Raw genomic sequence first — 27189 nt, 5'->3', positions numbered from 1 at the left:
GATTTCTTGAGGAATTTCCCCAAGATGCTTTTTAAACAGTATTAAAGGAGTTCCCACCTACGCTGGACTCTTATCGAATGCTTTTCAGAATATTTCTCTCAGAGTTGTCCGTTTAGAAAAATATTTTTTTTCTAATGAAAGAAATGAATATGTCGGCATGATTATATTTTTGTCTACAACACCAATTTCAAACATTTAATCATACACCTTCAGATCAGAAGGTTTTTAAGATCACGAGAAACATTTCAATCAAGTGTCTCGAAAAAATAAATAAATAAATAAATAAATAAATAAATAAGTAGTCTCACAGGAAGGTGACCAGCAAACATGATTATTAAGTGTGTGTAGCGCATGTGGCTGAGTATCAACAGCTCGCTATACTGTACCGGTCTTTTGGGTTCCAGCTGACAAAGACCGTGAGATCCCGGTTGTCCCTTATGTTGTCCCATGGAATGTCGTCTTCTTCAGGACACAGAGACATGGACTTCAAGCTTTCCTCTAAAGTAGATGATCTGAATAAGAAATACAAAAAGCAGCACAGATCAATGTATATATAAACACCCATGTGTATACACACAGATGGAAAAAGGAGACATTTCTTGCAGTGATGGTGCTCTTTCAATTATCCTACGTTAATTATGTCATTTTAAAGGAGCAGGTCAATTTCTTTAAGACACATGACAAACTATGCAGTGGGAAAAAAAGTGCTATTGTGGTTTTTAATGCCAGACAGTAAAATCTTACTTGCTTCTAGCTAATATGTCCTTACATCAGTGGGAAAACCAGGATGTTGTGTCTGGTGGTACAGATTTGAGAGTATTGGGTATTTTACAGGAATTATTAACCAACTTCACATGGTCTCTCAAAACCCATCAAAGTAACTATTGGCCATTTGTTTGCCTGATTTTTACTAAAAAATAATAATAATCATAATTAATTAAAAAAGAGAACCGAATCAGCCTGTGGAACACCACAGGGTCTGTTCCTACTGACAAACTAGACTCACATGTCTGCTTCTTGGAAGAGGTCCAGCAGCATCCTCTCTGTTCGCACTTGGGCAAAGTGCAACGAGTTATTCAGTCGATTCCTAAACGCAATGAACTCTGGGATCTTCTCAAATGCACCATACTTATATGCCTGAATAATGTATTCTGAGGTCTGCCATTGGACAGAGAGAGAGAGAGAGAGAGAGAGAACGTTAAGTTAAAAACCAGGAAAAAGACAGCAGCAGGGGAAGAACGTAGGGACATACTTTTATCAACAAATGAAACAACTTACATCTTTCTGGTTTGAATGGAAAAACCTGAGGGAGAAGTTGCACGACTGAGAAGCAGCAGCAAATTGGCCCAAGGACTCAGCATAGCGAGTCAATAAGTATCTGTGAACGGAGAGAATAAAACCAAAATGAGACGCTGAAATGATTTGACTAAAATGTTATTAATCCGTGTATAATTAGTATCTCACCCTATGGTGTCATGCTGAATGTGTTTGGCGTCCAGACTGGAGTAAAGGTCCACTACGGGCTCAAACGCTCCCAGACGGCAGTAGAGGAGCACGAGCAGCAGCTTGAACTGTGCATTAGAGGGGCTGTGCGACAGACCTTCCTCCAGCAGCCCTAAAGACTGCCACAGCATGTGCTCATCACCTGGAACACACAATCCGTAAGACAGGAAATCGCATAAGACAGCAGAGACACAAATACAAAGACACAACTTCTTGATAAATATTACAAGTCAGAATATATAGTGATGGATAAAATCAATAAAATTCAATTTCATAATTCAACTTAACCACAGCAAATACAACCTTTACTGGACCACCTGGATTTTTCTACTCCTGAGGTAGAGATACAGATTTGGGTTTTCCCCTCAACTAATGCCTAATCCACACAAACCCAGTTAAAACTGAAAATGCCATTTTTTTGTTTTTTACTCCACTTCCAAAATGTTTTCCACCCACACTGAAACGCAAACTGAAAACAGCAAGTGCACTAAGGTGACCCAGGATCCTCACCCCATTTTCATTTGTTTTAACCGCATAAACATCCGAGGTGCTTTCTTCACTTGTATACCATACAAACCAGTTAACCATGATAACAGCAGCACAAGTTTTCCGACATCATACTTTGGCGTTTTCAAAAGTCGACCTTTTCTCTTAGTGACACTACGCTGCGAAAACAATGCTTTCATTTCCTCACCCATTTTGGAAAGCACATTTTAAAAAGATGTGTTTTCGGTGTTTTAGTGTGGGTGAAAGGCAGAAGGGCTAAGAAAAGACTATCAAATTCACCCGTGTTAATGTGGGGTAGGCCTAATGCACCGAATTCAGCCCATGATGGTAATTAGATGATAGGCCATCAGGTGTGTTAACTGGAGGTGCAATAATCCTACTGGCCCACCAGGACAGACGTCTTACACCCCTGTTCTCTGTACTACACAATCCATAACAAAATAATTAGCAAATTACAAAATATAGCAAAAACAAGATCGTTTTGCTGATGAGTCAGAATAGGATATTTCTTTAGAAAGAGTCTAATCAATTTAAAAGATTTCTTTCAAATGTAAACTTCTGAAATGCATTATATTGTTAGGATTGACTTGATCATACAGAGAGTTGGGTGAGATTCATTCTGCCATCTCAGTGTGATTTATTTAAATTTATTTTTTAAACATGACTCATGGGAAACTCATCACAGGAGAGTTGAAGAATAAAAGCTTACCAGTCTCTATCCACAGATCTATGTAGACGTGAGCAGCCATGAGGCAGTACATGTCTGAGAACTGCAGCTCCGTTTTTAAACAGGACTTTCCTTTGAATGGAGAAAGAGAAAACACTTACACATAGCAATTAAATCAGAGTTTCCCCAGACAGTCCACATTTTTGCTCTATTCCGGCTTACATAACATGTGAATAAAGTGAAAATGTGGACAGTCCGGTGGTTGTCTGCTTTTTGGCCCTGACGACATTTTTTGAGAACCACTGCCCTTAACAGGATCAGCACTAAAAATATGAAGCCTCACTACAGACATTACATGACCACAAATTTTTTTTTAACCCTTTTAGATGCGGTTATATTATTATAGTATTATTCAGTTTTATATTTATTTGATTTTTTTAAATTCAGTTTTTCCTTTTATAGTCATTAGTGAACATACTGTTTTGTGTAAAACTCGTGAAACTAAAAGGAAAGGCATACAGTCACAAAGGTGAGGAATGCAGGTCTGACACAATGATGGATCCTGGGAGTTTAAGGGGCTAAAGAAACACAGATCGTCTGTAGTTTCTTTCATTAGATTAAGACCAAGGCAGGATATAAACATAATGAAGAGTGAACTTTGTACCTAACCCATGCTTGAGATGAACAACTCACTTTCAAGCAGGAGCTTACCGAACTGTAAGCCATGGTGGTAGTGACGCTTGAGCTCACGGATGAGGGCCAATTTGCCATCCGGACTGAGCGCGTGCTGTAGGCCGAGGCAGCGGCTGAGCTGCGTTACACACAGGTGCCTCTGCAGTGCACGTGTGTCTCCCGGAAGGGCCATGCCAGCCTCACCCTCAGCCCTGAGGGGCACCGCCTCCGTCAGCCTGTTAATGAACTGAGCCATACATAGACCGATTAGAACACGACCCATTGGGGCTCTGAGTCAGCTCTACGGGACCTTACATAGCTGCAAACAAACATCAGTTTACATCCATGTATCACTTCTGATAGCAAAGCAGAAGAGCATAATGTAGGGTAAACAAAGGTAACTCAGAGAAGCGAATTGCACCTTTAGAATAAGGAGACAGTCCTGGGAGATTTTCGGAGAGACTGTGATTACCTGGACATGTTGGTCCCGTACGATAAGGTCCAGAAAAACCTTAAGATCCGTGATGCAACATGGCTTGTCTCCAAACTTTACAAAGTACTGATACATCAGCTCTACAGGCTCACCTGCAAAAAAAAACCCCCAAAAAACCAAACATCTGAATAAAATGAGAAGCATATTTCTACAAATATTACTACAAATACATTAAACATCAAACAGCCACATGCTGAATTACCAAGTTGCAGCTCCTGCGAGCAGCTCCTCTGGCGGAGTCGTTGTATGAGCTCTAGACGAGCAAGGTAGGGGCCCCTGAGTGGCCGGGACTCCTTCCCATCCTCTGCTGCTAGCTGTTCCACCACAAAATTGATGGCCTGGGCCACTGAAGCGTGCACTTCACCCTCCATACAACTACAGTAGCGGGAAAGAACCATAAAGAATATTAGAGATGATACTGGAGTGTTCAGACATCAATTTTACGAAATTCTGTCCTAATGAGTCTGTCTGGTCTTAAATCACTAAATATTAAAGTATTTAAATAAACCTCTAGATCGTGGTATATTAATTATATTTACATGCCTGCTTATCTGTTGTACAGGCAACTCATGGACTGAAAAAATGTATTTTCCCATTATCACACACGCTACGGTAAGTAAATAAATGTAAAGTAAGTAAACAGATGCAATGTAATGGGACCAGGCTTAAGTATATATACTCGATTGTCACAATATATTTATCACTCACTGGTCTCCTTCCTCTGGAGGCATCCAGCTCTGGTCAATGAGGTGGAATAAAGAGTCAAAGTATGACAAGTAGAACTGCCAGTCATCAGGGCTGGATAGTTGGAAAGAATGAAAGAAAGAAAGAAAGAAAGAAAGAAAGAAAGGTCATTAGTCCATAACTCGCCCTCTTCTGGCATGGTTCCACTTAGACATCTGTTTATTGGAATTTTTTATTTTATTTTATTTACATTAATTTAAACTTAGTCTGGTTGGTTCTGAGGATGTCCATTTCTTGTCTGTCAGTAAAGTCTTACCTTACCAGACAGAACTTCAAATAAGTAATAAGTACGGTTAACAAGTTGGCTAAGCATTTAGAGGCCATACGAAAATGTCTGTTCTAATTAATATTGCAACAAGGATGAAAATTCATTCATTCATTCATTCATCCACCCATTTTCAATAACCAGTTTATCCAGGTGCAGTGGAACTGAATATAGTCCACCCATGGTTTCTGTTAGCCCACGCCCTTTCTGAAGATTTAAAAACCGCACTTTAAGGGGCGGCTCGTGAGAAACTGAACGCGTCTGTGTGTGTACGTGTGTGGAGGAATAACGCAGTGTGTGATGTAATGTAGAGAGAAGGACTGATTGTTGATAACGTCGACATAATAAACTACGGCTGCATCATATGGACAAAGAACGCAATATCTGATAAAGTTGTTTGTGATAGAAATTATAAGACTACAATGCTGTTATATGTTTGACTGGATGCGATACAGACCCTTATATTGAACATTTCTGTGATTTTTCAGGTTTATTCAACAATAGACTATGCCACTATTTTTCTTCTGAATGGACAGAAAATTACTAATGTACAACAAAGCACAATTATCGGGCAAGTGCGGAATCGTCAGGCATCCAAATCTCAACGGAGTAATATTTTATTATTGAAGCCCTGGCAACACGTAGTTAAGCTGGAACCCAAATGACTTCAGATCCTCTACTCATGTGCTCTTCCTACAGTATCATATCCTGGAGCTCCACACCCTTGAGTAGTGCACTACAGGAAAAAAATGTGGTGGGAAAACAGAAGTCAAAAGTAACAAGGTTAAGGTAGATCGGTCTTTACAAAAGTATAAAATTAGCCGCATTAAAACTATCCTTACAAGCTCAATTTATCATAAAAGGTATTATAAGGAATGGACGCACTACTGCTAGACACATTTTCTAAAAATAGATAAATAAATGTTTAAAGGAAAAGAGCAATCTACAGTATGAAATTTATGCAACCTAAACACGAGCGTGGTTGTTTTAGATGAACATCTACACTAAAGCTGAAGCAGAAGCCTGAATCCCAAAAGGCTTCGATTCGTATGCCATACAGACTCTTAAAGGCACTATTCATACTATACCTCTGCACTTAGGCAGAGAATAGAGAGCTACTTGGAATGTAGCCGATGTTTTGGGATAGATTTCACCGACATGTTATACACAGTGCCGGGGAAGCTACTGTGAAACTCGTCAAGCTACAATCTGTGCTTTAATGTAGCGGGAAAAAAAAATAAATTATGCTAACTATATTAAAGCTACTCCTCCGCCCCCCTCACTGAAGCTACTTTGTCAAACTGAGGAAATGCAGCTGTGATGTCATTCATGCAGATATTTCTTCATTTACTGTACAAAACACAACTGACATGCTTTTTAAAATTGATTTTTTTTCTGATTTTATGCATCCGGGTGATATTGTTACCTCTGGATATTGTTACCACCACAGACCTAATGCTACTTTTATTAGTTTAAATGTAAACCTTCTGAATACTTCACTTTATTCAACTATACTTTAGGCCAAGAAAGATAAGAGGGACACCAATACACAAAGACACTAGCTCCTTATTGAGGCTGCTTGTTATTACAACGGTAGCTGATAAAATACAAACCCCCCTAAAGCAGTGGTTTTCAAAGTGGGGGCCGTAGCCTGCTTGGGGGCCACCAGGGGGCGCCAGGGGGCCTCAACAATTTGGTGTGAAAAATAAATTCTCACTCTCAGACAACCACACACACACACACACACACACACAATCAATTCCTAATGTAATGGAATGTAAATATGTAAGATTATTATTAATAAAATTATTAATTAATTATTAATAAAAACTGGGATATATTCAGAAGTCTGTATTTTTAATGTGTTTTAAAGACATCTTGTAAAAGGGGGGCCTCTGTCAAACGTTAATGCCATTTAGGGGGCCTTGCCCTGGAAAAGTTTGGGAACCCCTGCCCTAAAGCACTTGGCAACCTTCTGAAAACCTCCTCAAGAGAAAATGGCTTACTTTTTGAGGAGCAGTTTGCGTGACAGGGCGTTGCACTCAGGCCAGCGCTGAAGCTGGCGGTACAGCAGCATGCACTTGTTTTCCCGGCTCTGCAGCTCACTGGTGAGCTTCTCTGGGTGAAGGACACAAACACATAACCCAATCAATTCAGTTTTAAACTGATTTTCACATCATAAAAGCAGTTAATCCACATTTAACAGCTCCGTCCTCACCTCCAAGCTGCCCTCGCACCACTTCTAGCGCCTCATCGTATTTCCCCAGACGCTCCAAGATCATGAAGTACAACTGCACCTGGAAGAGACAAAACCCAACTCGCATTACACCTCAGTGTCAACAAGACAAAGCACGAGTCCAGCTGGAGCAGGAAGAACGTTTCGTACCTCTGCCTCGGCTTCAATCTTCTCCTCTTTGACCATCTTCTCTACCATACGCTCAGCGAGAGGCAGGAACATTGTGTGGGAGAGCTTCTCGTCCTGGGCTGAAATGGCCTGAGACACAACGTTAGAACATATGAGAATTTTCATACTGCATACACATCATGAGAAAGCTGTGCTGTGAGTGTGCACATACCTGCATCACTAGGCTCATCACCGACCAGAAGTAATACGGGTTTTTGGGAACGATCTTATAAAGAGCCATACCAGCCTATTTAAAAAAGAGAGACAACGAAGCAAAGACAGATGAGAGAGAAACATAACGGAGACGAGACCTAGACACCTAAATGCATGGATTGAAAATGGAGAGAATAATCTACATAGGGACACACTGTTGCTCGTTTCGGCTGCTGAAATGTCAAAAGAACAGACGTCTCCAACACATTTGTAACATTTAGCTGCTTCATGTTTGATGATGTCAGAAGGAGCAGCCTATGGGTTAATAAGAGTTAGGAGTTAGTTCTTGAAGTTAGATTTCAGGGCTGGTATTAAGGTGGGTTTTAGACTACAACTCTGACTGCAGTCGGACAGCCTTGACGTATTACTCTGGTGTTAAATTTGCACGCACCTCAATTCAACTCTAAGCATACATTAACGAACAAAAGCAATTACGCAACGGTACAAAATGGCTTTCCATTTTCTTTTTCAGTCCAGACTGCACTGAATTTCATTTTCTAGCACTGTTCTTGTATCCTAAAATGCTTATCCGGATATAGAACACATATCGATGCTCTACATAAACAGATATCTGTTTTAAAAAAAACAAACCACACAGATAGCAGCACCTGTTGCATTTTCTTGTACTCCCCAACACGTGCATACGCCATGAAGAGATGCGAGTGATACTCTTCGCTGGTAGGAACCTTACGGACTGCTGCTTCATACAACTTGGTGACTAACTCCGCTATAGACAGAGAAAGTAGGCATTTTATAATGACACTAAAACAACAAAGCGCTTTTTGTGTAAAATGGTAAGATCTCATGCAGAAATCAATGCACCCAAATGAACTGTTATGTGCTTTTTAAACATAACTGCATACTGTGGTAACAACAGAAGGCAACATGATTTTGTCCATATCACATAGCCCTAGCTTGCATTAATCCTGCACTCTGCTGTAGGTCACTCACGCCGGTGCATCTCCCTGTAGAGAATAGTGAGAGCCTGGAGCGAGTTATCATCAGTGGGCTCCAGGTTGGCCACCTCTTGAGCCAGAGTGAAGGCTTCATCCTGCTTCCCTGTGCGCTGCAGACCGATAGCCTTTAGAACCTACATGAATAAAGAGATACACTGTGTTTTCATTGTTACTCCAGTTATATTTAGAGATGCACCGGCCGAAAATCGGTATTGGCCGATAAAGGCTATTTTTCCCCACTATCATCCGATAGTTTAAAAACATCCAATAATCTGGGCCGATTATATCCTGTCAATCAAAAGAGGGCGGGAAAACACACTGATTTCATGCTGTGTGTAAAGATGATGTCTCTTGTGTGGAATGATGACGAAACTGCAGTTTGTAATCTCTGTACTGCTAAAATTTTACACCGGAAGTGAGCAGCGGTGAAGCTGAGTTTCGGGGTCGAGTCTAATTTTTTCCCCGTGCTACTCGTACGCTGCTCGCACTGAATTAAAGCTCCAGTACACCGTTGAAATATTTACATAAATAGGAGTTGACAAAAAAAAAAAGTAGTATATATATATATATATATATATATATATATATATATATATATATATATATATATATATATATATATATATATATATACACACACACACACACACACACACACACATATATATATATATATATAGCACAGAAAAATATATTTGTAGAGTAGCATATTTCATATCCAGTTAATGTTAATATATAAAAAAATTTATGCATTATATATTAGCAGTTTGATTTTAATGATGAAGTAGATGTTTCACTCTCTTCCAAATGTTTCAACCTTCTTTGGATTGCCAGAGGATGCAGTGGCTTGTCTCTTGCACTGTCTTCATCAACACCTGGATATTCCTGGAAATTATGCCAGACTTCTTTTCATTGACTTTAGCTCTGCCTTTAACTCAATTCAGCGTCATTGGGAAATCAAGAAACTCCTTGACGGAGTTTCTGCACGATTATGGCCAAAATGATAATTACGATTATTGATTGAGATCACGATTGTTTGTCACGTTTATTAATTGATTTATTGATTGAATTGTTAATTGATCAAATTAGACTGATCCTTAAAGTGCATCATCACGTAGAAGCAAAATATAGGACAAGTAAAAATAAAATTGCCATCAGCCAAATGAAAATATGCAATCAAATGGAAAAATTCAGGCCTATGCAGAAAAGGCAATAACAGTGTTTATAGGAGGAGAGATGCAGACAAATCACCCAATAGAGTGTCTGACGTCATTTTGTACCGAACCCCCGAAGTTACCATCACACTGGTTCCCTTGACAAAAGCCCAATAGGATTTTCACATAGACTTTTGGATTATTGCAAAAAATAAGCTCTGTGATCAACAAAAGTTTACAATACTAACACGTTTTGTCCATCAAGATCATTTTCACAAATGAACACAACTTTTATGAAGTTTGAAGCCTAAATACAATCTCCAGAAATAAACAGCTAACCGAACGCTATAAACGAACTACACCATGGTCGCTCGACTTCAACGTCACCATCACCAAGCTTCTAACTTTTACAAACTTGATTTAAAACATTTTCCATAATACAAATTTACTGTGTGGATGAATCTTCATCCATGTTTTTTTGGGGGGAACTGTGCACAGCACACCTGAAACAGTTTATCTGCAAAGTTTTTTCCTGTTCGGCGTGATGACATTTAATGTCCCTGACAACGTCTGTAGTCCCACTTAGCAATACGTTAGTGTCATGATTCCCCCTCGCATAAGCGCTGGAGCTCACAGCGCACTGTGAAACCCGAAGCACACTCTTTTAGTGACACTGACTTTGTTTACTTTCTACATGTGCATTTGTTATGATTTCTGTCCTGTCTCCGCCCCTGTATTATCACTGTTTTTTCCCTTATGCGTCATCATTAGTCTCAGCTGTTTTGTGTTCATCCTTAATTACGTTTGGCATTTAAACTCCTCGTGTGTCATTGTTCAACGCAAAGCATTGAGTGAGTTTTCCTTGTACCAAGCCTTTGTTCATAGTTTCACGTCTCAGTTTTGATCCTGTTCTCGACCTCGTTGTTGGATTATTGTTTAGCCTTGTTTATGCCCGTTTGCCGATCGCCTATCGTGTTGTTGACCACGCTATTGTCTCACGTTTCGGATTTGTCTGCCTCTCTTTAATAAAGCTCTTATCTGCACTTGCATCCGTCCTAAACCCTCATTACATGACAGTTAGCAACAAGTTAGGGGTTTTACTGATGTATATTATGTCGTAGAATAAAAGCGTGAAAATATTTTGAGTTGAGTTCACCACAGACTTTATTTCAGGCTTTTAACTAAAATCCCATTCAAAAAACTGTCGAGCTACAATGCTAACTCATTTCTGGGTTTTGGCATTACAAATGACATCATCCCTGTGCCGCTCTATGGTGACTGGCTGGAAGTTTAGGAAGCGATTTGATTTGATATGCAGCGGAGTTTTCTATGAACGGAGGACGAACTTTAAACTCCATATCGCAGTCGATCATGTTCATGTAATCATGGGCAGACAAAATGGTAATAGAGATCAATATTAGATTAATTGTGCAGCCCTAGTTGAGAGGCAGGAATTTGGTCAGTAGTTGCTGAAAGCCTTTTATAATCGACCACTTAGTGTGCGAGAAGGCGGGAATTACAGAGAGGGGTTAAAGCAATGCAAATATGCGCACACATGATGCAGTATTAGACCATCATAACGAAACTAAAGCAGAATCCCGGACATTTTCTCAAATTTAGAAATCCCGGCCAGACACTTTCTTAATGTCCGGGGGGGATAGAGGACGTGTCCAGGGGAAAAAAAAGAGGACGTGTCTGGGGGAAAAGAGGACGTACGGTCACACTAGTTCAGTTCCTTCTGCCTTTTGAGCTCCAGTTTTTCCCCTCGGCTAAAACAGAGGTTATTGTTGGTTGTGTGGTTTTGTATCCTGTCACGGACGCTGCTGGATGCACCTTTTCAAACGTTATATCATGGTGCTCGTTGTTGTATTGTATTTTAAAACACAAATCCCAATGTTTGCAATTAACATTATCGCCATTTCAACTAAAATGATCCCAAACGTAACTACGGCGCGCTCGCTTCATTTTCCCTCGCGTGTCTGCTGCACGAGCCGGCATGCACCTCAAAACTACACACTCTAATGACGACCTTGCTTAACCATCTAGAAGTTTTATCCATTAAATGATTAACGACAATTAATCAACCATCGATTAATGGTTAGCGTCCCTGGTTATTGTCTTGGGATAAATTGTAGGGTATATTTTAGGCTTGTGCAATCGTGTGAAAAATTTCAGTCGTATCATGCCCGAAAATATCCTTGATTATCGCACTTTGCTAATTTGAGCCCCTGTTCTTGTTTTGTGAGTCAAGACATTCGTGGCATTATCTGTTTGGCAAGCACAGAAAAGGGTAACCCGTGTCTGAGAAAGATGCTTTGTTGCTCTGCTCCGATGTCAGACAGCAGGTTATTAAAGTTCGTATAGGACAGAAAAGAGGCAGAAAATGGAAACACATATTAGGAGATACGACACAGTTTACTTTTGTTGATCTTAAAGCTGCAGACACCACGCTTTCCAACAGACATTTAATTTTTCCAACTCAATGGCCATCGAGAGCTGGAAACAATATACAATTCATCTCAAGCCTATTATAATTCAAATAAAAAATAGGTAGGGCAAGGAGAATAAGCAATCGCACAGTACCGTATGATTCATAATAACAGAGATGACCACTTAGAGTACGAGTCTGTGTAGTACTGGTACTAATTATCAGCAGTTGGGTCATTAAGAAATCCCCATCCTAACTGGTATTTCATTATAAATTAATATTATGTAAGCAGAAAGTATACTCATTCGTTTTAGAAAATCAAAAAGGCCTATTTATGCACACCAGAGGTCTGGGATACGTTCGCTGTTACTCACTTTGGCACAGTGAAGGTCCCTGTGCTTCTTGAGCAGCTTGTCAGCCTGCTGTATCGCCATCTTGTTATTGCCATTATCAAGATAATCTAGAGAGAGGAAAAAAAAAAATATGTTCAGCATGAATCATAACTTTCAAGTTTTGCAACAGCTGCACATTCATGTACAATAGCTCCAATGAAACTAACTGCAGATATTTTTATCAGCACTCAACACTGTGACGTTCCCGCGTTGTGTCCTACACACTTGGGTTAGACTGTTTAGATTGATCTCCATCACACAGTGCTGGAGATTCATTAGACAGGTGAATCTGAACTGTTATATTTCAAAGGGTGTGTTGTACAGATCTACTACTACACTGTGCCTCCTCACGCTACATACTTCTAATACGTTGAACTGGTCTTCTTAGCTCGGTTTAGGACAATTTCAGGAGATCTGCTACCTGATTTACTAGCGCCACATGCTCAAGGCCGTGGCATTACTTTACACCAAGTACAGAAAGCTTGCCAGAGGCAGACAGACCTAGTTACAGTTGCTAAGCTACAAGTGATCAAGCTCTTTTTATAGGTGATCTATCAAAAGGTTAAACTACGGATTTAAAAAAAGAAGCTGTTTACAAGAGAGAGTGCGAGAGAGAGCGAGCGAGCGAAACCCAGACAGAGTGCGAGAGAGAGCGAGCGATAGCGAGAGCACGAGTGATGGCGAGAGAATGTGAGAGAGAGCGAGTGATCGAGCGTGCGCACAGTGAACATCAAATGCATCAACACTTTAGCTACAACTAGAAATGTACTAATAAATAGTCACAGAACAAAATATATTCGGCATTAACAGAGGAAAGGTTTTGAAAACGTCACAGAAGTCATCTGACTGCTTATTAACTTAATCTGTACGATGGTTCTCAAATTACATAATTGAACAGTCCAAAAAACACATTTATGTACCTTTAATGACTTCGTTTTATTCAGTAACATGTTGTTGTGATAATACCTTAAAACAGAAGAGTTCAACAATAATCATGATAGAAATATGTACCATCCACACCTCCGACTGCAGCACAGAAGGACTGAGAAAACACAGGACAACACCAAACACACAAACAGTGCAGAGCTTATAGGACTGTAACACAGCTCGATCTTAAACACGCTCCTGTCCGAGACCGTGTACTGCGATGTTTCGTGTGTGAGATCAGTGCCCCGTTTACACCACAAGAATGCACAAGGCCATTAATCATGACAGCTGGCTCCCAAAAGTAACAAGAACACACAGAGGACAAAGACATATCGCCAAGTTGTACTTTCCTTTGCCTCTAGGTCGCTACTACCACCAAGCTCAGGTTAAAGCAGTCACTATGTAAAGAAGTCGCATTTCATTTAGTGCTAAAACATCTGCCAGGTAACACAACAGCAGTTGGAGGTATGGTTTAAAGTCTTTCATGGTGTAGTTTAAAATGATCGCTGTACATGTGCTGTAGTCTGACCTCCACTGAATTTGAACAAGGGCTATATTCATGATCAGGATAAAGGCATTTTCACATCTATTAATCAATAACGGATGAATCTATCGGTCATGCTTTTGGTCCGTTTGACATTTAGTTTAGTTTCACACTGCGGTTTAAATCTCGGCACAAGGAACTCGTTGTAACCATACGCGCACTAAAGTGCTGCAGGGATGACGGAGTTTTGTACCTGGTTCCCTCGACAAACACACAACAGGATTCTTCCACTGGCTTTTAGATTATTGCAAAACAAAAGTTTATGATTCTTATATGTTTTGTTCATCGAGATAATCGTCACAAATGAACACAACTTTTATGAATTCTGCCTAAATACAATCAGCAGAAGTAAAAGGCTAGAGTTAGGCTATTAACGAACCACACCACGGTCGCATGACTTCAACATCACCACCGTTAAAACTTCTGACAACTCTTCCAATCTTTATTTAAAAAGACAAAAATACTACGTTTGGAAAATAAACTGATAAAGCGACAAGTTGGAAAGTTTGCGAGTATGAAAACAACGAGGCTGTACTAGATGAGTTTTCCTGTTCGGCGTGATTACGTTTAATCTTCCCGACGATCTCCGTAGTCCTGTTTAGCCACTTGTTAGCAACCGCCTTTTTCAAGATGCGCAAAAGCTTAAATAATCACGAGTGGGGCATTACTGATGTATTTTATGTCGTAGAATAAAACGTGAAAATACCTTGAGCTCGTGTTCACCAAAAACCCATCGACTCCCGGACGACGAAACTGGACGTGCTAAAATGCTAACTCAATTCCTGGTGGTACGATTCGTTCCTGCAACACTCTATCCACCTTTTTCCTACGTCCCATGAGGCTTTGCGCAAATTATGGGAGTAACTTCCGTTAAGACGTAAATAAACCTTTTGCTGCGGAGTCGCTAGTCATTCATTCGTAGCAAGATGTGGAGTCACACTCTGACTGGGCTTATAAAGGACAACATGAGCACACCCATCCCTTCCTTAACAGATTAATGGGAGGACGATTTTATAAAAAAAAAAAAAATTCCGCAGACAACTTACAGTAGCATATTTATCTATTTCGTTGGTTTGTTTGTGTGTGACGGTGAGCCAAGGAGCAATCTAAAGAGCTCGGAGGCTTCCCAGTACCTTCCCAGTAATAAATTCAGTCGTGTGTTACCTAAAGACACGGGAAATGATTGTGTGTGCTTAATTTATCCATTTATTTTGTGTAGTTTTTGAATAAGTAGATCGCGTGAGAAATGCGTAATATACCAATACAATGTAAACAGTTTCATCTCTTTATTTTTTTGACAGCGGTGTAAATCCTGATGAGTCTCCGTCTCTTCTCGTAGTCACAACTCTGGCAGTGCACATAACAGCTCTTACCCAGTATGCTGTTCTTGGTGATCAGCTGATATCATTTCGACACTATGCAAAAACAACGAAACGTACTTTACGCCTGCACACAAGTGAAGTAATCTAAAACCTAACTAGCTAACATGAATAACAATGAGGCTAGTAATACAAGTGCAGGAACATTTTACATTTACGGCATTTTGCCAGACGCCCTTATCCAGAGCGTCTTACATCTATCTCATTTATACAACTGAGCAGTTGAGGGATAAGGGCCTTGCTCAAGGGCCCAACAGTGGTAGCTTGGCAGTGCTGAGGCTTGAACTCCTGAACTTCTGATCAGTAACCCAGAGCCTTTAACCACTGACCCACCACTGTCCGTTTGGGTCATGCACGTGTGCTTGTTTCATGGCCACTGATTAAACTGGGGAAACAGAGCTATAGAAAAATGGTACATGACACCCAAGATCGCTTAACATTAAAGCAGGTTACTCATTTCAGTATCAACAAAAAAATAACGTCTAAAATACGGTACTGACGCATCTCTAAAACAAATCTTGCCAAACAAATAGAAATCACGGATAACAACCATGCAGAGAGAACTAGACAAATAAACGAGTAAATAATATCTATTAGGTACGCATGGACAAAAAAAAAAAATGTGACAGGCAAATTCAGATAGTATCAGGTTTTCTGACAAAAGATCTCTAAGAGGCTGTGTAGAGGAATGTAGTATTAGTATTATACATATTTAATAATTAACGTATATAGGCGTGATCCTTAACAAACTGGATCATTGCTCACAGTGCTACAGCTTCGATGGTGGTGCCGGAGACGTAAGCGGAGTCTGAAACGGCGTACAGTGCGTACTTTATTTTGAGAAGTGTGTTCACAATGGGAAAGACAGTGAGATGTAGTGCTCGAACGATATGAAATGATGCACTAAAACTGCCCAAACTTTAAGTACTCGGTGCTCACAGTCTGCTCTGTGTAGCAGAAGGAGAGGGTGGAGGAGACCAGATGGCAGCGTGACTTGTATTCTTCTGAAAGGCCGATACAACGAGCAAGGACACGCTACATCATGAATGCTCATTAAAGTGTAAACAGGACAGTTTTCAGGTTTTTGTTTTGGTGCAGTTCCATGACGAGTGGTCCGTTACGGTAATGAGGCGTTTCTGTTTACGTTTACTATTTGAGTCATTAAATAAAGAGGTACTATTAAGAATACGTACAGTGTATACAATACAGGGATATACACCCCAATATTGGAGGAGATGAGGTATAATGATTATCTATTTTATTTATATATATATATATATATATAAATAAAATAGTTTAGTTTTAAAATAAATAAAATAGTTTATTTATAATAAAATATTATAAAACATATATTTTTATAATAAATAAATAAATAAATAAATAAATAATGCAGAGATAGGTGAGAGTGCAGCGGAAAAGCAAGACCTCGCACTTGCAGGACAGTACTGGTCACATTTGGAAAATTGCTAAAGTTTGTCCAAAAAGTCGCTAGATTTGTCGCTAGGTGCTTTTATATTTTTTTTGCAAAACAAAGTCGCTAAAGTGGTCTGAAAAGTCACCAAGTTGGCAACACTGGTCTGCACTGACCGCTAGATAAACAATTTGCCCCCCCGTGTTGAGAGCCACTGGTCTAGATCGTATGTAGACGAGCTAACAAACAGATAACGATGGTGGTGTATAGTCTTGTGTCTGACCAGAAAAGCAGCTATTGTTTATTCTCATTTAGCAAGAAAATGTCTCTCACCATGTGACAATGTAGTAAAAGAACATTTCTCTCACTCCCTCACATTCCTGCTTTATCCCGGTCGAGGTCACGTTGGATCCGGATCCTATCCCACGAACACTGATCGTGAGGTGGGAATACATCCTGAATTTACAAAACTAGGGGCATTTTGTGTTAGCCTATCCACTTACTGGCACGTTTTTGGGAGGTGGGAGGAAACCAGAAAACGCAGAGTACACTCACGTGGAGAACAGAAACCTAAGCGCAGGATGGAACTGGAAACCTGTGAGGCAGCAATGCTACTCGCAGCACCACACCACACTATCAATTTAAAATAATTATAAATAACAAGTACAGTCATAAATGATTTATCAAAATACTGCACTATACAAGGTCATTTTTCTCAACATCTTCAGACTCAGCTTAACCTGCTGAAGATAAGACTTTCTTTCGTACTAAATCTATTAATAGTCATTACGATAATAATGAAGCTGCCTTTATCAAAATATTGCTCCCCTAGTGATTAAAAAAACAACACATTTATACAATAGAATATTCATGATATTATCATATACAATTAAAAACACCATCAGTGTGTTTGTACTGCATCTGGAAGGACATTTCTTCCCTCCTGAGTGAGAACATCACGTGGTAACATCATGTCCCAGTTTCGGCCAACCCAAGCCTATCCTTCTGTTTCCTCACCGAGTATACGCAATGATTGTTTAACTCATTTCTAATGTGAAGCACTTTCTTTACGATTAAAATGCTGAGGCAGGAGAGGTGTAACTACACCACACAACCTAAGTGTTTAATACAAGGCTTACGATTTGATATGTCTGAGTACTAAACAGTACAGTTAATACTGCATAATAATGCAGGCTGTCGTCATAAAAGGTGTAATCAGCACTGAAACATAATTAAGCCCACATTCCCTCTACCGAAGAAGTCACTTCCTTTATACCTCGAATCGGCTACATGGCATCTCCTGAGGACACGGTTAGGCGAGTGGTTTGTAGCGATCGAAACCAGTATTGATTTTTTTTAAAAAAAGTTTATAACCAATACCAATATTTGCATGTTTATGTGCCCGATAACCAATATGCAGAACCGATATTTATTTATCTTACTTCTGTTTTGGACACCATAAGAACACCACAGAACTGAACAAACCGTTTTATTCATAACAGTTTTGTCAATTTCACTTCCTTCTTGCATACAAAACTCTCCTTTATACAACAGTAAATAGAGTGGTCTGAAAGAGTGGCAAAAAAAGTGCACTGATACTAAAGTGTCTTTTTTTTTTTTAAATAAAAGCCCCGATGAGAAACATAAACAGACTCCATGATATTCTCTCCATTTCTTAGCACCAAGCTGCTTAAACTACATATCAAGCATTTATGTAACACCTAATTGGTACATTAATGGCTGTTATAGAGGTCCATGCATGCAAATGTCAAAATACCCAAAAGATGGCGCCATTTATCGGTGGATTCAATATTATAACTCCGATAACCCATTAAGGAAAAAATGCTTAAAAACCGGGAAAAATATAGGTAAAACCGATTATCGAGGTCGACTGATTGATCGGTTTTGAAGATTAATCGGCACTGATAGGTTGCCATTGGTTACCTGCAAAAATCCACAATTTCTCTAGGCCTCTAGAGGCGATATTAAAAACTATCACTGACTAATTTTGTTGTGTTATTTGAAGTAGGGTTTTTTTAAATTAATTTTTGATTCACTGGCAGGCAACAAGTGGTGGACTGAAACGCTACCGAGTGCCGAAATAAAGAGTACTAATAAGGTGCTGAATTACAGCTGGTAATTACAAGCATATATTCTCACTCTAATCTAGTAGCACAACTATCTGTTGCGCCGCTCACGGTAATTATATTACTAGCACGAGTGAAGCTACTGCAACTCCATTTTTAAATTCAATTATTATTCCCAGTTCTCCTGAAGCCTAAAACTGCTCACGATTTATGTGCATCGTGCCTCGCCTTAAACATTCAGCTAAATGCCTACATGCAGTATACAGTGACCTCCACGACTTCTCGTAGACCTCTGGATGCAGTTAGAAAATACAGAGTACAGGTTAGTTTTTAAAGCACTGATTAAAAATAAAGGGGGTGTAGACCAGATCAATGCAGTGTCAAAGCCAGCGGGCACGATCGAAACCCTTATGCAACTGCTGCTTGCACTAAATACTCTCTCTCTCTTTCAGCACGGAAACAAAGCAAGGTTATTCCATTTCTGGTCAAGCCTATGATGAAGAGATCTTGACATGCGTCTTAAAAAAGTGAAATCTCCACTGAAACGTTTCCAAATGATCTCCTACCTCCAAAAGCAGTGTCGGATAAGATCGTTTTTTTTCAGAAAGCTTTCATCTCACCAAAGGAAGCCCTGAGGTCTCTGTAGCTCGGAGTGAAGATGTGCGATAACGAACCACATTCATGCAAAAGCAAATACTGGCATCACTAGACACTTTTCTGCAAACTTTCTCCTGAAGCATGATACGTATAAGGTGTCTGAGAAAGATTACACATCATAACCTCATACACATATCATCCGCTGGTTTAAGTAGTGAACAAACTTGTTAGTCAGAATTACCGAGCATTAGAAAAGTCGCCCAAACCTAACGATAGAGGAAGAACACTGACTGTATTTGTTCAAATTTTGTGTTTGAAAACAGTCAGGTTCTACTAACGTCCTGCAAAATCCAAAACCGTATCTCATCACTGAAGAGCTGGGTAGAAGCTTGTGTTATAAGCGTGCTGACGACATGTCCCCCTGCAGCAGGGATCCTCTTTCAGAACCTCCTCCACTGCAGCACTGCCTCTATTAGGAATGGTAGCTGCTCCACATATCCCAGGTCCTCCACAACACAAAGACTCCGACACAAACACACAAATTATATTCCGATTTACAGTAAGTTTTTTTTGTGATTGTTGCAGCTTTTTCCCCCAAAACTTTGCGATGCAATTTGAGATGACGGAGTTTTTTGTGCTTTCTTTGCGGAAAACTATGAATTGCCCAAATTGCAATCGCACGAAATTTTGCAGTGATGTTTGTTGGTAAATGCGACCTTTTAACTGTACTCGTGTTCAAAGCATGTGAATCGAAGGAGGCTTTTGGGCTTTGACTGAATGTGTATTGGGATGATGTCACATGACGCACCTCGACCCAAATCTGCGGTAATTATGAAAAATTGTGAACTCCTCAGAATATTGCGGAGTTTGTTTGATTTCGTGTTAATTTCTGCGATCGCAAAATCCTGGAGGGACTGAATTTTGCTACTTAAAAAACCCACAGGATGGTAACTGGAGGTGTGGGTGTAGGAGGTCCAGGTAGCAGGCATCAGGGACAGTCACATCCGGCAGACCTCCTCTTTTAGGATGGTTTAGGTTTGCTATAAAACACCATGTATTAAATTTGTTTTTTAAAAGTGCTTGTTTCTCATCATTTCAGAGTCATTTTGGGGCTAAAATTAATGAACAATTTTGAATGATGTGCATTAGATATGAGGTATATCAGCAATTACTGGTTAGATTAAACACTGCCGTTAGTGCCTGATATACTGCTTTTGCGTTATACTTTTTTTTTTTTAAATTACTACTAACTCACATTTGTTGTTTATTTGTTTCACCACACAAATCTAAAAAAAAAAAATGAAAAATAAAAGATGAATCATGAAATACTCTTGCACGACATTTTAGTCTAAACAGACTCGACCTGGAGGTTTCTTCTACATGATCTTTTCTCTGATTAAGACATCTACTCTGGACCTCGGCTTTCCTAAAAGAGACGACAGAAATGAAGAACATATTAAGAAATATCTTACGCATTTTTTCCCCAGCCGTCACGTCGTCCTCCTTTACTGTCGCCTTGTTGCTATTTTTAAAAAGCGCATAGTAATCCATACTAGCAGCACATCAGCCCCTAACCGAGTCTACAGGGTAACCGCTGATACACATACCATACACATCATTCCAGATCGTCTACTGATTTAGCCTTAAAAAGAATCACGAAAAACAAGCAGAGGAAAAGATATGAGTGCTTTTTGAAATAAAATAAAGTATTATTTATTGTTTTAAATGCAAAACATTAATTTTTTCCCCCCTCAACATCTCCTAGTCTTATATATAATTTGTTTTTATTTTGAACTGAAAAACGAACGAACATCACATACTCGGACCTACACGGATCTCCTGCCCCGAGGTGAAACTCATACACACTTCACATAATTATTCTACTTGTGGATTTCTGGTTGCTTAACATATTCCTCAAGAACAATTTGGAGCCACGACAATTTGTCGACATTATTGACAGCTGTAGAAATCAATTCAAGCAACACTGTGTCCATGTTTTAGAGAGCAGCAACAGCAACTTTGTTTCATTTGCACCGTTGAGAAATACAGAAACAGTACTTCCATAACAAAACTCTAAAATTCTCAGAGGCAACACACACAGCCTTCAAACCTCGTTCAGTACTGCGCTACGACCTGAACTACACACTTCACAATACTACATTCTATTTTCTCATAGCGAGGCTGAAACCTGAAGTACTGACTGATACCATTTATAACTGCTAACCTTTAAGATAAACAACAAACACTTCACATAAGAGGTCCCTGTAAAATGACTAATCAAACTGCAAAAACACTCGACTACCCTACTGGAAGAACTACAGACACTGACAGGACACAAAACCACAGCTTTATCTGAATAATGACCAAAATATATATACACACAGAATATATATATAGTCATAAAACTTAAACTTAAAACAGATCTGTAATTCCAGTATAGTACTTATTCATGCCAGATAGGAATTATATTAGTAGTTGAAAATGAAGAAGGAAATGACTTCATATCATCAAACAGTGACCGATATGGTAGGGCTGTGACGGTATCCATGAAAACTGATGGAGTGCCACCTGCAGTGGTGTCGGACCACACGTTAATGTTTCTGCTTGAGTGGCACTATAACAAGTACAAAGTACAACATTTTGTATACCAGTGTAGTAGTAATAATTATAATAACAGATGCAATATTAATTTGTATTTATAGCCTATCATACCGCAGGAGATTTTATGTTAATACACAAATTATGTAATCATAATCGAATACTTGATATGGTTTTCTCTGTTAATTTGGCACGGGTTTGTTTGAGCACGGCAAAATCCAGTCAGGCGTATTCTGATAGATCACTTCAGGTTTCTGGCGCTGCGATGGATCTTGTTGATCTGGGAACATTTTGGATTCGTGCCTAACGAGAGACGTGAACCAATACATTTGGATGAAGACTTATGTTGGCTTATGTTGGGAGTGTTAACCCTCTTACCCCGTATGGCCGAAAAACCGGCTTGCCCGTCTTTGATCTATTCCCGTAAGGACGATAGTCCGGCTTGGTCGTCTATGCCAAATCCCCGTAAGGCCGATATAGAGGATTTACAGTGTAAACGTTATCCCCGAAAGGCCGGTGTACCGGCATTACTCTGCTATGATTCCTTACTTATTTAATTATTATTTTTTGACCCGGAAGGTTGATGACGTCACGACGTGATTACGTTATTACGCCGGCATTAAGATGAAGATCCAAGCGTGAATATTGGTGTAATAGTAGAAGTGAACTAAAAATGCCAAAGCGAAAAGCTAATCGTGTTCCAGCTAAAGTTACACCTACAGTGAACACAGATGCATCTAAAACAGTGAAAAAAAAAAGAAAACATACACAGTCACATAGGCGAGAGCGAGGATTCTAGATAGTGACAGCAGTGAAACTTCAGGCGATGTTGAAACCGAAACCGAAACCGATAGTGACGCAATCTATCCTGATTCAGACCCTGATCCGTCTTCATCTTCAGCATCAACCAGTGCGACTGACACTGCAGGGGTCTGGAGTCATAACGGGACCATTTCTGTGCATTCGTGAAAACACTACCTGCTGGTCTGATTATCACCAGAAACTTGACTTTTGGCGCTAAAATGCATTTATTTATTTATTATTTATAAAGGCATTGACCACGCTGATGCTCGTATGGTACTTCTAAATGAGTAGAAGGATTTTAGCGAGCATTTTTTCGTCATTTCTCTAGTTAAGAATTGTGCTCTAAGTTTAGTAAAAACACCGAACTGCTTCATTTTCAAAGTAATATTACAGAAATACATTATTATAAGTTGTTTCAAGGCCTAAAAATGTTAAAATTAAAATGTTGATTTTGGCCCAGGAACTCAGGGTTGGCGTGCTGTTTCTCTGGGGAATATAGGGTTATGGGACATAGTACTGGGACATAATACTGTGGGAACTCAGGAGCCATCTCCAGGCATGTCACCCAGCAGTGTTTTATTTATTTATTTATTTACTATTTAGCTTTTGAAAATATTATTTAAGTTACAGTCCTACTGGTATTTTTTTCAAAGTTTTATAGGCTTGTGGTACTACACTTGTAAAAATAAAATAAATAAAGTACTCGTCAGAGAAACGCGCGACACGTGTTTCACTCCATCTCTTGATTATCCACTTTACAAAACCGCATCCCACAGCGCCCTCAGGCTGTTTTCCACTGCAACAACATGACACAACAAGGCTGTATTGAGATGTTTCACTGATGGAAGTACTCAAATAAACGCACACGTTTTGTTACGATTGGTAAAAAGCTGCCACCGTCACAGCCCTACGATCTGGTGAAGTAGTGCAGGATCCACTTCCTGTCAGAGCATCTCATCACTACACGTTCACTGTTCTTCCTATTCGAACAGCCATGTGGCCTCAGAAAGGACCTGTTAAATAGCTCATTAGTTGGATCGAGAGTGTCAAGAGCAACACATTACGCGAGGAACAGGTCTTCAGGTGCTTCAGGACAACAGAAGAGCGCTGCGTTTACTCTGCAAACAAATATTAAATTGGAATGCTGGGTACAAAGAAGAGTGGTTGTACTATTAGATATGATATATTGACTCGTACCACAGTGCTGTTGAATTTCCACTCCGATCGACCAGAAGGTGTTGATTAATTCTGTATAACAACAGCTTTGACAGTTATATCAATTGGGCTTCAGATCACAGGTTTAGACATGAATCTGTCCGTTGCTACAGTTTCTATAATAACAGCTCGCTCACAGGGACGCACCACACCTGCCGGTATTTAACAAAGAAAATCGTATCAACAACATGAAGTCTTCTGTCCAGAGATTATTTAACATTTATGGACCAAGTCTCGGGTGTCAGCACTTTTTTGGCACTTCATGCTTTCCAGTTTCTCTGTACGTCATTTTTTTTATCTTATTAATTTCATAAAGAGAGGAAAGACGAGAGACTGGTAAAGGAACAACTGTTTCCAGCTGCTATAATCCAAGTGATAGCAGGAATGAACCCTTCTCACAGACATTCCACAATATTAACCTCCTAGCGTTCAAGCAGGCCGCTGGCAGGATATCGAAATTTTAACACACTTTTTTACAACATTATTAAGAGAACCTTGCCATTTACACAGCTGTACGTAGTATGCATCTACTCATGGAATATACTGTTGGAAAGCTAAGAATCTTGTGATTTGATATAAAGATACAATCACAACAGCAGCCACAATCAACATCTTTGTCAGACCACCAGCAAACAAACACCAAACTGAGGCAACTCACCCCTGACGCCTCACAGTAATCCACTGATCCATAACATCCCGACAAAAACAAACAGTCTTGTTACACTGGGAAAGGTAAAAACAATCCAATTATGGAATGATATTTAGTCCAAATCACCATGAAGAGCCTTGAAAATAGAGGTCGACTAATTGACCAGGTTTGTTGATTAATCGGCACAGATGATCGATTGCTGGAAATACTGGTTATCTGCCATTTCGATTTTTCTATTCAACGAACTCCTCCTAGAGATTTCATCGGATCAACATCATATTCGGCCAGTCTCATCGAAAGGCCTTGATGCTAAATTGAAAAGCTTTTGAGTTTTCGCAGCACGTCGTGTCCGTTGTGGTCTCTCAAATTTTTATATCTCGCCATGAAACAGGAAACTGTTATAACTCATACATACAATGTCCAAACTGCTCCAAACTTCACAAGTTTCATAAGAGTCCTGCCCTGAGGACATCTACATGCTAACTCAGTTATAGTCATAGCGCCACCTACTGGCAACTGGAAAATGTCTAAAACAACTATACAAACTCTTATTTATAAAAAAAAAAAAAAAAAAAAAAAAAAAAAAAAGGAATGGCATTCCCCTGGCAGAGCAGCCCCACCGTGCGCCCGGGTGCGAGGGCCCATTCATCACTGCTTGCAGCTTTAATTTTATTAGTTATTTGGAGTGTCACTTTTTGGTTCAGTTTGGATGTATAGCTTTTATTTCAGTGAAAAAAGTATAGTACATTTTCATGGTACAGTCAGTAATGTTGATTAATCAGACATACCACCCAACTTAGTTATCTGTAAAATCCACTATCAGTCAACCTCTACTTGAAACACGCAGCGTTATTTGATGTGTTGACACAATTCCCACTGAAACAGGAAGTCAGGGCGGGACATATCTCCTGAGGGGGCTCCTCACCCTTTTTAAATAGCCAATAGCGTTTAGCTTATCTCACAGCCCGGGTGAAGCCGTGATACCTGGCACAAACACCTCCTTCCTCAAAGGGAATGAATTCAAGCCGTTTCCTTTTTAACTTACAGTTGAAAACCTGAATAAAATGCCAACAGCCAAACCCACATTTACGACCCGTGCTTGCTGATATGATTTCTCTCGTTCAACAACGGCAACTCCGGCATGGTGATTTTTATAACGTCGGGGGTGGGACACTTCAGATTCTAGACAGCATTTGATTGGACAGAAAAGCTGAAGTGCAGAATGATGTCATCAAAACGGTTTGCCCGTATCGGCGGTAGCGAGAGACTGTGCGTTTTGACTGCATATATCTTCTAAATGCGAATGTTGTCATTGTTTTGGCGCGCACTAGCTTATAGATAACCTTAAGGCGAACATAATCATACCAAAAGCCACAAAACCCAGCAATTTTGATTTCACAGGGAGTTTACTATTAACGGATTAAAAGTATGGAGTGTCCCTAACACTCCATTTATATCAGCTGAAGCAGATCACTTCATGACAGACTGATTTAAGTTCATTCATGGTTCAGAAGGAAAGGGGGGGCATGTTGCTCATTCAACCCCCCCCCAAAACAAGTACAGTCTATATTTAGTAGACATGAAAAAACGAAGAAGTAGAAAATGGAGGTGGGAGCAGACATTCAGCAATGAAGCCCATGGCTTTCACAGTCAAATGAGCTCGTAACTGAATTTCACCACCAACACCAGACCTGATTTAATATGCTAAGAAATACAGCAGACTCTCATCAGCATTATGAGAAGCTGTCAATGATTAGGACACCTAGAGCAGGGTTTTACTCACAACACTTTATCCAGCTAATCAGGAGAACAGCTCAACGACACGACAAGCACTGCTCTCCATTTCTCCACACCTCATTTGGATAAGAAACCAGCGTTAGCTATCAGTACTGAGAGCTCCTTTGGGATTATCATGTGGTGATAAAGTGGACAGGAGTGCTCGAAAACATTCACTTTTCTTAACGCTGAATAAAACACATAAATTGCTCTACAACCAACTAACTGACCTTGTCATGCTCACGCCAATTCACCGCTGTGGATAATAAAGCTGTGGAGTCAGAGCTAGCAAGCTAGCATGGCTAGTTCACCTGACATCTAGTAACTAGCTAGCGAGCTAACGTTCCTTAGCTAAATTTAAAAAAATAAAATAAAATAAAATAAAATATACACGTCAACTGTAATACACCTCGAATATTTTCAATGTGAAATAATAACCAGGCAGCTTTCTCTAATATTAATAAGTCAGTCAAAAGGAAATGTGTTAGCTGTTAGCAAACCAGCACAACTGTGCGCTCGAGCGCGCTGTCATTGGGAAGCGCAGGCTAAGCGAGTCCGCGGTCGGAGCTCTGAGAGCGGCCTTACCGGCTTCCAGTCCTCTCAAACCAACCTCGAACACAGCTCATACTTCACCGCTCTGACCGCACACGCAAAAAGACTCATATTAAAAGCGTTCTGTTAGGCGGACAGAAATGAATTCCTACCGTAAATGGGTCTCAATCTTCTGTCGTTAGGGTCTTGCACATGGCCCCTCGCCGCCATGTTGGAGGTTAGCAGGATTAATATCGGCGCATGCGCACTTAG

General features: G+C 39.9%; 1 protein-coding gene across 3 annotated transcripts in view; it reads right to left on the bottom strand.

The window, feature by feature from the left end:
• naa25 (N-alpha-acetyltransferase 25, NatB auxiliary subunit) overlaps positions 1-27189 on the bottom strand; it is a 32735-nt gene extending 5546 nt beyond the window's left edge. The window contains exons 1-17 of one of the 3 annotated variants that reach the window (XM_053644890.1): positions 27090-27189; positions 12381-12466; positions 8420-8558; positions 8077-8195; positions 7428-7502; positions 7238-7345; positions 7070-7148; positions 6858-6969; positions 4551-4640; positions 4045-4217; positions 3822-3934; positions 3371-3596; positions 2720-2809; positions 1465-1645; positions 1279-1378; positions 1007-1158; positions 387-512 (exon numbers count right to left, since the gene is read on the bottom strand). In XM_053644890.1, coding sequence (XP_053500865.1) covers positions 387-512; positions 1007-1158; positions 1279-1378; positions 1465-1645; positions 2720-2809; positions 3371-3596; positions 3822-3934; positions 4045-4217; positions 4551-4640; positions 6858-6969; positions 7070-7148; positions 7238-7345; positions 7428-7502; positions 8077-8195; positions 8420-8558; positions 12381-12466; positions 27090-27147 — 2027 coding nt within the window. In that variant the 5' untranslated portion in view covers positions 27148-27189. Of the gene's footprint in view, positions 1-386; positions 513-1006; positions 1159-1278; positions 1379-1464; positions 1646-2719; positions 2810-3370; positions 3597-3821; positions 3935-4044; positions 4218-4550; positions 4641-6857; positions 6970-7069; positions 7149-7237; positions 7346-7427; positions 7503-8076; positions 8196-8331; positions 8559-12380; positions 12467-27089 lie in introns of those variants that run through there. The other 2 variants (XM_053644891.1, XM_053644892.1) reach the window with 2 other exon arrangements.

Source organism: Ictalurus furcatus, chromosome 16, assembly GCF_023375685.1.
Source record: "Ictalurus furcatus strain D&B chromosome 16, Billie_1.0, whole genome shotgun sequence".
Lineage (NCBI taxonomy): Eukaryota > Metazoa > Chordata > Actinopteri > Siluriformes > Ictaluridae > Ictalurus > Ictalurus furcatus.
This window is presented reverse-complemented; position numbering and strand designations above follow the sequence as displayed.